Source organism: Camelus dromedarius, chromosome 20 (assembly GCF_036321535.1).
Source record: "Camelus dromedarius isolate mCamDro1 chromosome 20, mCamDro1.pat, whole genome shotgun sequence".
NCBI classification, from domain to species: domain Eukaryota; kingdom Metazoa; phylum Chordata; class Mammalia; order Artiodactyla; family Camelidae; genus Camelus; species Camelus dromedarius.
This window is the reverse complement of record NC_087455.1, coordinates 16,916,597-16,931,239: the sequence shown is the minus strand read 5'-3', so window position 1 is coordinate 16,931,239 and position 14,643 is coordinate 16,916,597. Positions and strand designations below refer to the sequence as shown.

Genomic DNA, 14,643 nt, shown 5'->3' with positions numbered 1-14,643 from the left:
CGCCACCACCCTCTTTCCTCTCCTCCCCACGTTCCCCAAGCCTCATCAGGGATGTGTGTGTTGGGGTGCGCGGGTTAAGAGGGAACTTAAAATGCCCAAGCGTCCCTTACCTTCCACAGCCATTCTCTCAGAGCTTCCCTAACGCATGCATAATTTTCTTGGCCGAGATACTCCTCCTGCCCCGCGCTCCCCCCTCCTCGCGCTTTCGCCTAAATATTCTGCGCTCATCTGCTCCAGGACCAACCTGCCGCGGTCACGCAAAGCGAGGCTGCCGGCTCCCGGCTCGGCGCAGGGTATCCTGGGAAATGTAGTTCCCTCTCTTCACTCCGACTAGGGAGAGCACCCCGAATCCTCAGAGGGGAGCGGCCTCCCCTCCACACTGGGATGAAAGCTTCGGCTGCAGCAGACCTAGGCAGAGCAATCCCTCTTGGGGGATCTTGTGAGCGTACCGGGGAACCCCAGGTGGTGGCGTGGACTACATTTCCCAAGATTCCCTGCGCTGGCGTTCGTTCCGCGCCAGGAGTTGCGACCCGTGATTGAGATCTTCCCTGTCGATTAGAAGAGGGTAAGCACCTGGCAGGGCTCGTGCGGGATGCAGGAGGCGGCGGGGTGTCTGGTGTGATCTTCCGGGCTTGTCACTGGTCTCCTTGGCCACTCGTTTAGTGAGGAAGCAGAGCCACCGGCCGACTGTGTTTTTCCGCCTGGGCCAGAGAGCCGCTGCACCGGTGAGGTTGAAACTTGTTCCTCTGAGACCTGGGCTGTGGGTGAGGGAGAATCTCGCCAGGTGATAACAACTGTGTTCTGTTCCTCCAGGTGGTTCAGGTGGCTAAACACTTAGCCTAATAGGGGTGGGGGAAAGCTTAAAAAAAAAAAAATCACTAACCGTATCACCCCTAAGCGGTTATTAGGAACAAAATCTTGGACCCAGGATTCCACCTGAGGATGTCAGATTATGGAAACCTGTATGGCTTCCAAGGTAGGAGGCTCTCAGCTTGCCTGGCCTGGGAGCCCCTTGGCGTTCTGCTACAGGGCCTAACAGTTAACACCGCCTAAGAGTGTTTTTTCAACTTATGAACATGCGTACAAACTCCAGGTTCTGGGAGTGCTATAAGCAGACAAGAAAAAGAATCACAGGGAGGGCAGTAGAATTCGAGAGCTGGTAAATACTGATAAAACACAAATTTCCAAACGTTTTTTTTCCTCCCTGCATGTGGAAATACAGATACACTTATCGCTGGTGGAGGTAAGGGAATGGTCTTGGGAACAAATCTCAGGACTCCAGGAAGATTTTTAAAGGCTTTGAGCTCAGAATTGCATATGGTGCCACTTCCACCCAGCCCCCAGCTCTTCTGCCCCACATTTATTATTGTTATTTTTTTCAGTTACTCTGGAAAATAACTCTTAAGGAAATACAAGGATTCAATTCTTCCCATCATCTTAGATTGACTTAGTCTCTCTTGGTCTTAGTTTTTTTTCTTTTTTAACACTGAACAATTTTGCTTCTGAGTGTGTATGTGCACACCTGCTTTTCTAGTGGCTAAGTATGTGCTTAGTCCTCTTATTGGGTAATATGGCTATGTCTGGGTACTTAAAAAAAAAAAATACCAGTGTATAACCAGTAAAAGCCCTTGGTGATACTTTAACTCTGAGTTCATAGAGCTGTATGCAGTTCACGCCTTCCATTCTTGGTACAGTAGAGAGTGTCCTATTCAGTGAGACAAAATTGCCATTTGGGTAAAATAGCTTTTCCAATGCAGATATGCAGGCCAGCATTTCAAATCTGGAAGGAACTAAAGTCCAGATGCTTCTAAGTATATAAAATCACCAAAGTGTTAAGTCTTTCCTTAGGTTGAATGAGTGGTAAAGAAAGCTGTGGGACAGGTAATATCAGCAGTTCTTAGCCTTGTCTATGCATCAGCCTTTTACAAACACACATTCCTAAGCCCCACCTTAGTCTCACAGACTCAGGATTTCTAAAGGTTTGGTAGAGACACTTAAGGTTAAAAACGCCACAGGTGATTCTAATCTGCAGCAAGGGTGAAAATCATTGGTCTGTTTTCAAGCTTTGAAGGATCTGACTTTCAGCAAGTCATTGAAATCCATTTTCAACTTGAAAACTTCATTTCAGCTCAAACCTTTAAGGTGTTTCCCAACTGATGTGCATTTCAGTTTGAGTTTCATTTTTTAGCATAAATGTAAATAAGATGTGAAGGAAATATTAGTTTAACCACAAGAAATAGCCAATTTTAACTTTAAAAAAAAACCCTATAAATAGAGCATTATCATGTGGTTCAACCTGATAAAGGATAAGCAGCAGTTAAACAAGGGTTTTCAGTTCTGGCTGAATATTAGTATTATCTGGGAACTTTAAAACAATTCCCACTAGAATGACCAAAAGAAAAAGACAGAAAATACCAACTCCAGTTCAAGATTGTGGAGCAGTAAAGACCCATGTGTACTGCTGGGATTGTGCAAATTGATACACCCACTTTGGAAAAACCACTTGGCATATTAAACTGAATATATCCTTATCCAGTGACCCAGCAGTTCCCCTCCCAGGTATACACCAAACAGGTGTGCATACGTGTCATCTCCGAAAGACATTTAGGAATGTTTATGGCTGCATTGTTTGTAGTAGTTACAGACTAGAAACAACCTAAATGTTCATCAACAATAGATTGGATAAATGAATTATAACCAAACTATCCTATAAAGCAGGGACCAGCAAACTGTGGCCCATGGGCCAAACATGACCCACTGCTGGTCTTTCTATGGCTCATAACCTTTGAGTTGTTACATTTTTAAATGGTTGGGGGAAAAAAATCAAAAGAATAATATTCTGCAACATATGAAAATTGTATAGAAGTACCTACATAGTATCTTCAGTTTTGCTTTTTGGCCTACAAAGTCTAAAATATTTCCTGTCTGGCCCTTTACAGGAAAAAAAAATGTTTGCCAAATCCTACTATAAAGTAATGAGAATGAATGAATTACAGCTGCATAGAACACGATGGAGGAACTGTATGTATTAGTTATCTATTGCTGGTGACAAATCACCCCAAAATGTAGTGGGTTCAAGTAAACAGTGATTTATTATCTCAGTTTCTGTGGGACAGAAATTTGGGCACAGCTCAGCTGGGACCTCTGCTTCAGGGCCTTTTACAGGCTGCAATCAAGGTGTTGGCTGGGCTGAAGTCATCTGAAGGCCTCACTGGGGAAAGGTCAGCTTCCAAGCGCACATGGTTGTTGGGAGATTTCAGTTCCCCACAGGCTGTTGGCCAGAGGACCTCAGTTCCTTGCTGGCTGTTGGCCAGAGGCCATCCTCAGTGCTTTGCCAGAAGGGCCTCTTCAACATGGCAGTCTGCTTCATCAAAGCATGCGAGCTGCGAAGGCAGTTGAGTCTGCTAGGCAGCTGGAAGTCACAGGCTTTTGTAACCAATTGTGAGAATGCTCCCCCCTCAGTGCTGCTGCATTCTATTAGTCAGATGCCAGTTATGCAGGGAGAGGAAATTAGACAGGGCCATGAACACCCCGCCCCAAGGTGGTGGGGATCATTGGGGGTCATCTTAAGAGGCTGCTTACCACAACACACAGACAGAATATTGAACAAAAATAAGCCAGATAAAAAGAAGAACATATTGTGTGATTCCACTTATAGGAAGTTCAAAAAACAGACAAAACTAATCTACGGCATTAGGGCCCTACCCCTGAGGGCATCTGGGGTGCTGGAAGTATTCTGATTCTTGAGCTGTGTGCTGTTCACATGTGTATAATGTTTGTGAAAATGTATAGAATTGTAATCGTATGCTTTGTGGAAGAGAGAGAGAGAGAGAGAGAGAGAGTGTGTGTGTGTTTTACACTTCAATTAAAAGTTTTAAAAAGGAATATATGCTTAGATGCAATTAAATGATGTGATCAATTTATCAGTCACTCTGGTTATTTGCCTTCTGTTTCTTTGCCAGAGCAAAGTGACAGTTCCATTCCATTTAACAAGTATGTCTTGAGGACCTACTGTGTGTCAGGCACTTGTCTAGATGATGGAAGGCTGAATTTCTAGAAATAGTCCTTGAGAGTCCGTGCCATAAACCCTTGAACTGTGAAAAGACATTCCTCCTGTGACTGTGTTGATAAGGCCCAGTTGCCCTTGAAAATGGAGCATTATCCAGGAGGACTAATCTAATCATAAAAGAATTTTCCCCAGCTGGTAGCAAAGAGAAGGACAGAGGAGGAACTTAGAGAGACTCTAGGTGTGAAAAAGCCTCAATATTCCGGTTACCCGTTTGAAGATAGAGAGGGCCCTGGTACACAGCCAGCAAGGAAACGTGGACCTCAGTCCTACAGTGATGAGAAACCAGATTCTGCCAAGAACCTGGATGAGCTTGGAAATGGATTCTTCCCCCAGAGACTTCAGAGCAGAATCCAGCCCACGTGACACCTTGATTTAGGTGATAAATCCTGAGCAGAGAACACAGGTGAGGCCACCCAACCTTCTGCACTTCAGAACTATGAGCTAATAAACCAGTATTGTTTTTTAAGCTGCTGAATTGGTCTATTTTTATTTGTTAATGATTCTGTTTAGTTTGTTGTGCAGCCATAGAAACTAATACAGGGCACATCCTGTTCAAAGCAGACGGTTATCCTGGCCCTACTTTTGTGGGTGGAGACAGTTTTAAAATATGATATTCATAACACCAGTGCTGACAAAGTCATCAGAATCTCTGGAGGCAGGACTCCCACCCCCAGCACGTTTTTTTCCCTTTTTTCAAGTCCTTCAGGAGATTCTAATCTGTAGTTTCTATTGGGTGATCTTGTTAAAGGAACAGAGACCAAAATGCTTGGGTAAGAAGTAAAGAGGAAATATATTCGGCATTCCTCTCTGCTACGGGCTCTGGTGACCCGTCACCGAGTGTTGCTGCATTGTCCTCAACCTACCTCTTGAATGTGGGCTTCCTCTCCACTCCCTCTGCTGCTGTGCTGGAGGGGGCTAACCAGGGTTTCATTTAAATAATGTGCGTGCCTCCACTGGTTCCATGGGGACAGGGCTGGGTCCTGGTTCTGCTCCCTTTTGATGTTCCAGCCACCGGCACTGTCTGGCACATAATAAATACTTAATACATATATTCTGTGTTGATAAATAATGCCTGACTGAAGGAGTGTGTGAATAAACGACCTTATCATGATGAGGGCTCCATTTTCCCCAATGAAACTGCAAGGTAGTATTTTGTTTTTGTTTGTTTTAATGCTTCATACTCTTAGAAGTAGAAATTTTAGTTAAAAAAAATTCAAAAGTGACTTAGAAACATGTTGATTTAAGCCCCCTCACTTTACAGTTATGGCGGAAGAGCTAAAAGACTTGCCCAGATCACAGCATGGCCAAACAGCGTCGGGAACCCAGGTCCAGGCCAAGGCATGTTTGCCAAGGATGAGGGAGGGGGTGGGAGGATTTCTGTGGCTCTAGTCTTGGCTTGGTGTGGTCTGATGGCTTAGCTTTAAGTCAGAGAGGCTGGGACAGCTCTGCTCATTGCAGGTTTGGGGGTGGGTTGAGGGAGCTCTCCCAGAGCTGAAGGGGCAGCAGCTGCCCAGGGGCAGCCATTCTCATAGTAATGGCAGAGGAGCCAGTGGGCAAAAGGAAATGTTCAAGACTTTTTAAGGCCTGGCTCAGAACTGGGGCACTGTCACTTCTCCTACTGTGACGTGTCAAAGCAAGTCACGTGGCCAATCTCAAAGTCAAGGTGTGAGGATATATACTCTGGCCATGATGAAGCCCTGGCGAGGGTGTGAGTGCAGGGAAGGATGAAGAATTGGGCTGACTCCTCAATCTCCACAATGACTGTGTATTAGCCTCCTGTCGCTGCATCACGGAGTTCCTTAAGGTGGCTTAAAACAATGGAAATTTACTCTTTCACAGTCTTGGAGGCTAGAATCTGAAATCAAGGTGTTGGCAGGGCCATACCTCCTCTGTAGGCTCCAGGGGAGCATCCTCTTTTGCCTCTTCCTGGCTCCCCGTCCAGGTTGTGAGCAAGCGTTGGGGTTCCTCGACTTGTAGCTGCATCCCTGCAATCCCCGCCCCATCATCACATGGTCTTCTTCCTCCTGAGTTTGTCTCTGTCTCTAAATATCTCCCGTAAGGACATCCGTCATTGAACTTAAGGGCCCACTCTAGTGCACTATGATTTCATCTTAATTAGATTACATCTACAAAGACCCATTTCCAAGTAAGTTCACATTCATAGGTACCTGGGATTAGCAATCCAACGTATCTCTTTGGGGGACACAATTCAACCCACAACAGACTGGAATCTTGTACCATCTTTTATAAACTAGAGCAGTTGTTCTTAAGGTCTGGGTCTTGGACCCATAGATGAGCATCACCTGGGAGCTGGTTAGTTAAAGTTCTTGGGCTTCAACCCAGACCTACTGAATCAGAAACTTAGGGGGATAGGACCCAGCAGTCTGTGGTGTAACAAGTCTGCCAACTGATTTTAATTTACGCTAAAGTTTGAGAACTACTTCCAAAGAAGATGTTAGAACCCAGACGTAAATTTAGCATTGTTCTTAAGAGGGAGTGAGAAGTGGGACCCAGTCTCAATTGGTTGCCACTGTGTGTCTGCATGTGTGTGTTTCTGATACATGTAGGGATGTTGGGACAAGCAGTGGGGGCATCTCGTTGGTGACAGAAAGACAGGGAAAGGGAATTACTCACAAGAGGGCAGGTGCTAGAAATAGAACAAGTTTAACCAATTCACTGAGTAATAAGGGTGTAATTCTAAGAAATCCAGGTCCTACTTGCCTCGTGGAATAGCAGAGTTGATGAGGCACCGTTCTTATACCCCAAAGTCATTGTAATGAGTCTTGATTTTCTGTGGGTATGAGAAAGATGGGAGGGGTCATCAGGGCTGGCTCCTGAGTCTGGCATGAGCAAAGCTGGGAAGAAAATGAGAAAATGTAGGCAAGGGGCTTTGAACAGTGTTCTGTACATTTGTGGAAATGATTATCACCAAAAACCTACAGCTGACTCCACAGTTCTGTCTTCAGCCAGTTCTGGGAAAAAAATGACCCTGGGACCCTATGGCTGTATGTACAGAGCTAAGGAAGAAACATGCCACGATTGAATCCAGCCTTTCGGGCCTGGGGCATTGGAAGTTAATTTACCACAGAAGCCATGTAATGTACAACTAAATATAACAAAGGAGAGTCAGCTTAAATGGGGTTAGATTCTCAAGTAAAAAGTGCACAGTAAAACTTTAAAAAATGAACAAATTTGTCCTTGAAGATGTCTTATGTTGCCTTTGAAGAGTAGGACATGTGATTTTATATATTACGGTCCTACAGAATGATTTCCTAGCACATCAAAATTGGAAAACATAAATAAAAGACTGGGAAAGTCTTTAAGCTAATAGCTGTATATTCAACACATTCTTCCTTTAAAATAACACGTTCTGAGTTCTGAATAGGGGGATGGGTAGACAGATCTGGACTCTTAATATCTTAATATATTGTTTGGTTTTGTGGGGATTAAATGAGAGAATTAAAGCTCCATCTTAGAGTAGAGGTAGCTCTCTAAAGACATGGGAGTTTGTTCAATAGATTTAACCTGCCTGTATGAATCAACTACTAATGGAGTGGTTATGATTTGCCAGAAATTCTCCTAAGTGCTTTAAAAACACCCTGGCATTCTGGCTTTGCAGGCCACATGCTTAACCACCATGCAATCTCACCTTTCTAATTTTTCACATACTGCGTTTCCACCATACGCAGTTTGGCAGAGTGCAGACCAAAGTCAAAATCTGGAGCTGGATACATTGATATCAGGTGTGGGGCCCAAAGGAGCTACTCCATGTGCCTCTCTTCTTGAAGGGTAGGCAAGAACATGGATAATAAACCTCTGCAGCCTTTTCTTTTTTGGAAGCTGTAGGCTTTTTTTTTTTTTTTTTTTTTTTTTTTTAATTTTCCCAGGGGCAGAAAATACAGCATATTGTGTTGTCGCAAAAGGAAAGAATGGGGTCAAAGCTTCGTGGTTAGAGATGAGAAAAGTCTATCAGTTGTCAGAAAGTAGGAGTCGGGGGAGTTCATGCAATTGGAGCTCGATAAACGCACTGCAGGTGCTGATGACAGATTACTGTCCTCATAAACCTGAAGGCATGATCTAGGGCTCAGTCCTAATGTCTGCCAAACTCAAAGAAGTTAAAGAAAAATGGGACATAGGAGATGATTTAGATTGCACCTGGGAGAGAAAGAATGCCGTGCACCCAAGATGTGCCTTGTGAGGTAAGGCAGCAGTGAGCGTAGTGCAGACCCAGGCTCTGCCTTCTGCTTGCTTTTTTCTAGCCCCTGGTTAGAGGAGAATTTGGCATTTGAAAGGTATTTCTGAGAAGTCTGGTTTCATTCAAGAATCCCTAAAGCTGGAAATGTAAATTTTATGGGGGCGGGGAAAACTGCTAATCTTTGCCCCACAGTTTTAAATGCCAACGGGTACTGTGCCTTAATTGACACAGACTATACTTAAGATGATCTTTGCCTTCCTTGTGCAACTTTTCTGTGGACGTTTGGGGGTCCTTCATTCTCATCCCCTGGGCTGGTCTCAGGCAAAAGAACAGACCTAACTCCAAATCCTCCCCAAAGCTGTTTCCTTATAGTGCTCCCCTGTGTGTGCTGTATGTGTCGTTGACTCTACCTTTGGAGGGACAGTGATGGAGTAGAAATACCTTGGACCCTGGGAACGTACAGATCTGAGGGTGAACTCTGCCTCTCACTACATACCAGTTGGGTGAACTGGACAGAATGATTAACATCTCCACTTTGCTTTTCTCATCTATTAAATAGATAACAGTATATCCTTTTCAGGGCTTTTTGAGGATAAGTCATCTGTCTCTCTAACAAATTAACCCAAAAGTTAGTGGCTTAAAATAATAAACATTCATCATCTCACCCCATCTCTGTGGTTCAAGGAATCTGAAAGCAGCTTAGCTGGGTGATACTGGCTCAGGGCCTCTCATGAGGCTGCACTGAAGGTGTTGGTCAGGGCTGCAGTCATCTGAAGGCTTGACTGGGGCTAGAGGATCCACTCCTATAGTGGCTCACTCACACACTTGGCAAGTTAGTGCTGGCTGTTGGCGGGAGGCCTCTGTACCTTGCATCATTGACCTCTTCATGGGACTACAGAATTGTCCTCACAGAGTGACAGCTGGCTTCCCTCAGAGAGTGATCTGAGAGAGTGATCCAAGGAGGAGAACACATGTCTTTGGTGACCTCATCTCGGAAATCATACATCATCTCTTCTGTCTGTTCTGCTTGCTAGAAATGAGCCCCTTAGTCTAGCTAACACTCAAGGGCAGGAGAATTAGGCTCTACTTTTTGAAGGGAGCATCTCAGAATTTGTGAACATATTTTAAATCACCTCAAGAGGTAGCGTAAGTAGAATTTCTTGGGATAAAATAAGTGTTTAGTAAATGCATGCAACTATTGTTTGAAGGTTTACAGAGTATGTTGTTCTGCTCCATCTCCCCAGGAGCTACCACAGTTTTTGGCACGTAGCAAACATTCTAAATAATGAGATGACATTTATTAAATAATGAGCTAAAGATGTTTCTTGCTTTGTGTCAGATTTTGTGCTAAGCGTGTTCGACAGAATAACTCATTTCATCTTCACAATAACCCTGGGAAATAGATGCTGCTTTATTATTATCCCAGCTTTACAGATGGGAAAACTGAAGTGTGCACAGCAAAGTTAAGCAATTTCTTGGATGTTAACATTTGGAGGGGTGTGATAGAGCCAGGAATCAGTCTCAGACAGTCAACTCTGGGATGGAGCTTTTAGCCACATGGGTCTTCCTACAATTCAGGGTCTCTAAAACTATTCATGTGAAATATTCCCACCTTTGAAACTTACTTGTCGTGGACTATTTTGAGAGTGGGAGAAAATGATTCTTGAGTTATGAAGGCACTTCTCTCAGATCTAGAATGTCCTAAAAATTCCCAGCCAAAATGTCAGAATGTGAACAGGAATTCCTCCCCCCCTCCCCCCCGCCCCACATTCCTTTCTCCACTACTAGATAAAACACTCCTACACCTTTGCTTTCTTCTGCCCTGAACTTTAGGTTTCTCCTTGAAACTTTGATGTTTGAAGGTCCTAAGGCTAAATATAAGTTTGAAAACTACCAAACTGGATGATCTTAAAGGTCACTTCCTGCTCTCAAGTTTTATGATGTCATGAGTTCCCCTTCTTCCTGTTCCTTATTTTTATAGAAATTAGCCACCAAGGCTGGTCAGTTTGTCCTCCACAACGACCCTCTTGACTCTCCTTTCCTCATCCCTTAGCCACCGTCTTCATTCTCCACCTGATGAGGACTGGGATAGAAACGTCCCTTAATAGAATTCATATCTCCAGTCATTCTTACCTCCACACCATCTTGTGTCTAATGACCACATAAATCTCCAAGAATATCCTCCTTGGTTGTGATAACCTGTTGTGAAATAAATCCCTTCAGCTGGCTGTGTAGCGGTCCCCGTACAGAGTACCACAGATTTTAGTACGTATCAATAATTTTGGGAGAATATAGTCTGAAAAGAAATTTAAGTAGTTTTCTTTACCAGTAGAATTTCCTGAAGGCTGATATGCTAATGTGCAGTGTGAGTCTCCCCAAGGGAGAGAGAATGTAACCCAAGAGGTTTATTCTCTTGGGCTTGTTGTGAACTCAGTTCAGGAAACTCTCTTGGACTGTCTACTTGAAAGCTGTTTATTATCATAGTGCCTCTTCCTTGACACTTCTTACTTGGTGATGTACCGCACCTTCACACATGGGAGTCCAGAAAGCCATTCCTCAAGAGCTGTTGCTGTATTTCTCCTTGACTGCCCCACCTTCAGCCTCCCCAGAGTCACCACTTCAGAATATCAAGATGTGCGTGTGCTTGTGCACATATACGTAACTTTCTTTGCTGAAGGATGGGATAATCTTACGAGGGAATTGCCCTGCAATCCTGCAGAGGATTTTTAGAGTGGAGGAACACCTCTGTATGGTGCTATAATGATGGATACATGTCATTATACAGTTGTCCAAACCCACAGAATATACAACATCAAGAGCAAACCCTCATGTAAATTATGGACTTTGGTGATAATGATGTGTCAGTATTGTTTTATCAATTATAACAAATGTACCGTTCTGATAGGGGATGTTGATAATGCGGGAGGCAGTGCATGTGGTGGGGGGGCATGGAGTATATGGAAAATCTCTGTGCTTTCTGCTAAATTTTGCTACAGCCCAAAGAATTACTGTGCTTCATCATATGAAATTTTTAGCTAGGAATTTGTGGAGTCTAACACTGCTCTAAAAATAAAGTTTATTTTTAAAAGAAAAAAAAAGCTAAGTTGTAACTTCCTCAAGGTCCAGAAGTGTGTGTGTGTGTGTGTGTGTGTGTGTGTGTGTGTGTGTTTGTGTTGACTAAGAAGTCAACCTCTACTAGCTGGGTTTTCTTTGAACACATCTGACTTCCCTATCCCTGGTTTTGTTCCTTCATGCAAGAGAGCCTTATCTTCTAGACTTCTCCATTGAAATTCCATTCATGTTCTGGAAAACCCCAGTTCCTATCATCAGAAGACCCCAATTCCTGGAAGGACCCCTTGTGATTCCCTCATTAAGACATCCCCTCCATGTTCTTGAGTCTAAAGTGGCATCCTTGGGTTTTTATTTGGTCAGTCAGTGATTTCTCCCGACAACCCAAAAAGGTGCAGGACAGTGCAGGAGAAAAAGTCTTGGTGCTTCAAGTTCTATAGCATCATTCAGGTGGGAGTTGATCCTCCAAGGCATATCTCTTTGGGAATTTTCCTAAAGATACACCTTTAAAAAAAAAAAATCCTCTCAGATATATTAGAACAGCAGGTAGCTCACCCTAAATTTATTTTAATTCTCAGGGAGCGGCGCACAGTCCCTTTAAACCCTAATGAAAAGCGAAGTATTTTCTAACTGCTTTGTGGTTTGTAACATGACGTTTTCTTCCTTTGAAGGCTATCAATTTCATTATTATGCAGAGTAATAGGACATTCCTTTTATGCTTTTAGCTTGTATCCCTTTGGGCCTGGTCGATAAAGAAGTCGTATACTGCCGGAAGACCTCTCTCAGTCACACAAGGAGAACATTTGAAGGACCCACCATTCAAGCCAGTGAGTAGTCAGGCACTGTGCTGGACACCGGAAATGGAAACATGAATAATGCAAGTTTCCTGCTCTGAGTGTTGGCCTTAAAATGCATTTATCCATTCATTTATCGAATGTCAAGTATGTTCTGAGCGCCTACTATGTGCCAGGTATGATGTTGGGTAGCTGGGCGCTGTTTTAGACTGGGTTCCCTGGAAACAGATTGAGAATTGTGAATTGTGTGCAGAAGGTTTATAGGGGAATATTCTTGGGAGGTACATGTGAAAGAAAGTGCAGATGGCAGGATTGGGCAGTGCGAAAAATGGATACTCAGGGAATTTGCAGCTGAGGCCTAGTCCAGTCCTTTCAGGAGCCCTGGAGCTGAGATAAGCCTTTAGAGTTGTCCCAAAGTGGCAAGGAGGCCAGGCCTCTGTATGCCCATGTCAGCCAGTCACTGGTGGCTCAGTGCTTGTAAGAGGGTCTGTAACTATGGGCGAGCCAGTTTTTTGCAGCCTAGGGCAATGGTCAGCAGGGGACATGGCTTTGTGCCATCAGTAATCAACAGCCCCAGGAGCTGGGAGGTGGAAGAACTCTAAGCACAGAACATCCTCTACTGGGATATAAGCAGGAACTTCGATCCATTCCTACCCTGAGGGAGTTGACAGTCTAGCTGATGAGCCAGAGAGGAAAGTAGGTGAATGCCAGCGCAAATAGGTTTGTACAAGACGAGAGTGCTCTGAAGACCTAGAGCAAGAGCATCTAGCCCCGTCTTAGCAGTCCTGAGAAGGATTCCCAAAGGAAGTGATGGCAATGATGTGATAAGGAGTTAGGCAGGAAGGCAGTGGGTGTAGAAACTCTTAAAGAGAAAGCATCTTCCTAGTAAAGGGAACAGTGTGTACAAAGTGTGAGACTGTGACTTGTGGGGGGTACCTTACCTCGTTAGCAATGGCTGGAGTGGAAGGTGCTTTAGAAGAAGAGGTGCAACGTGAGGCAAAGGGGCTGCACAAGGACGTGAACCTGAAGGTTGGACCTGAAGGAGCAGGAATGCCGAGTCCAGCGGTTGGGGATTTTGTCCTGATTATCCTGACAATCACGGTTTCCAGCTGGGAGTTCCATGGTAAAATGTGCAGTGCAGGAAGTCCATTCGGGCTGCAGTGTGGAGAAAGGAATCAAGATAAAAGAGCAACATGGGGGCTCCTATGAGTGACTGTGTAGATGGCTAATTCATTAATATCTGGTGAAAAATGATAGTGACTTAAAATAGAGGCATGTCAGTTGCAATGGAGAGAAACGGACGGATTTGAGAGATATTAAGAAGGCAGAATCCGTAAGACTTGACTGATTGGATATGGGTCTTTAGGGAAAAAGAGGAGTCAACCTCAGATTTGTCTCCGAGCCAGAGCTGGCAGCAGTGGTGTGAAGGATGCATCTAAGAGGATGTTGGACTGAAACAAGGGAGCCAGTTAGAGGCATGATAAACAATGTTTTTTTTGTACAGGGACCCATTCAGGGGGGAAAAAAAAAGAAATTGTTTATAACCATACTCACTTCGTTCAAATGAAAGTAACATAATATAATTCTATGAAAATAATGTTGTATATTCTTATAATTTAAATTACCTTTGTTAGGAGAATATCAGTGGGAAAACTGGCCTTGTTTTTAGCCATTTAAATATTAATATCTGACCCAAGTTTAGGTGTAGCATCATGGAGGCAGCTTGTCATTTTTTTTGGTTCCTTTTTGTGTGGTGCTTTGGACCTCACAGAGAACATTCTAGAGTATATTCTTTTTCTCTCTTTGATGCCACCCTGCAGGTTGGAATTACTACATTTCTAATGTATAGAGCAGAAATGGAGGCTCAGGGAAGTGAAGCGGTTTTACTTCCCCCATGGCAAAGCTGAGTCTAGAACATTCATTCCATTCAGTGCAGGGTTTCCTGAGGGTGCAGTCATTGCTTGCCAAGCATCACACAGAGATAAAATCAACGTGCCCGCTTCCTGCTTCTTTCAGCAACCTGGGTCTCTGTCTGCTGGCTGTAGGACTGTGGATCTGCTCATGAGCAGAGAGACTGAGCAGGGCGGAGACTGCCTCATTACCAGGGGCCCCTGCCTGTACTCTTACTCCTGAAGGTGCTGGCCACCTGAGCATCCTTGCTGTCTGACTGCATTCAGGCCACTTCTAGGGGCCCTACTCTGGGTCCTCCTATCAGACAAGCTTAGACTTTTGGCTACTTGGAGCACAGAATCTAGTCAAGACAGAAGTGGTTTCTGCAGACATAGATCCCTGTGCTGTTTTGGATCCAAAACCCTTCCAACCAAGTAGAACTTGGTTTCTAGGTTGTATTTTGTAGCCAAAAGAACTAAATGTAGCCCAAAGAGCCCCACTCCTCAAATTAGTGATACTATAACCTCCAGGGTCAGACGACTCAGCCCTTAACTGGAGCAGGGATGAGGAGAGGAGGGAGGACAGGGGAGGGGTCTGTTCTGAAACAGCCCCTTCAGGCTGCACTC

General features: G+C 44.2%; 2 protein-coding genes across 9 annotated transcripts in view; one reads left to right on the top strand and one right to left on the bottom strand.

Annotated features, from left to right (window-relative positions):
• Positions 1 to 259, bottom strand: part of SAMD12 (sterile alpha motif domain containing 12) — a 343,035-nt gene extending 342,776 nt beyond the window's left edge. For 3 of the 4 annotated variants that reach the window (XM_064476886.1, XM_031439538.2, XM_064476885.1), the window contains exon 1: positions 111 to 253. In XM_064476886.1, the coding sequence (XP_064332956.1) occupies positions 111 to 123 (13 nt within the window). In that variant the 5' untranslated portion in view covers positions 124 to 253. Of the gene's footprint in view, positions 1 to 110 lie in introns of all 4 variants that reach the window. The other variant, XM_010988433.3, reaches the window with a different exon arrangement.
• A 126-nt stretch (positions 260 to 385) lies between these two features.
• The window catches only part of COLEC10 (collectin subfamily member 10), a 398,420-nt gene continuing 384,162 nt past the window's right edge, over positions 386 to 14,643 (top strand). For 4 of the 5 annotated variants that reach the window (XM_064476878.1, XM_064476879.1, XM_064476883.1 and 1 more), the window contains exons 1-2: positions 386 to 565; positions 12,059 to 12,160. The gene's annotated coding sequence lies outside the window, so the exon portion shown is untranslated. The other variant, XM_031439528.2, reaches the window with a different exon arrangement.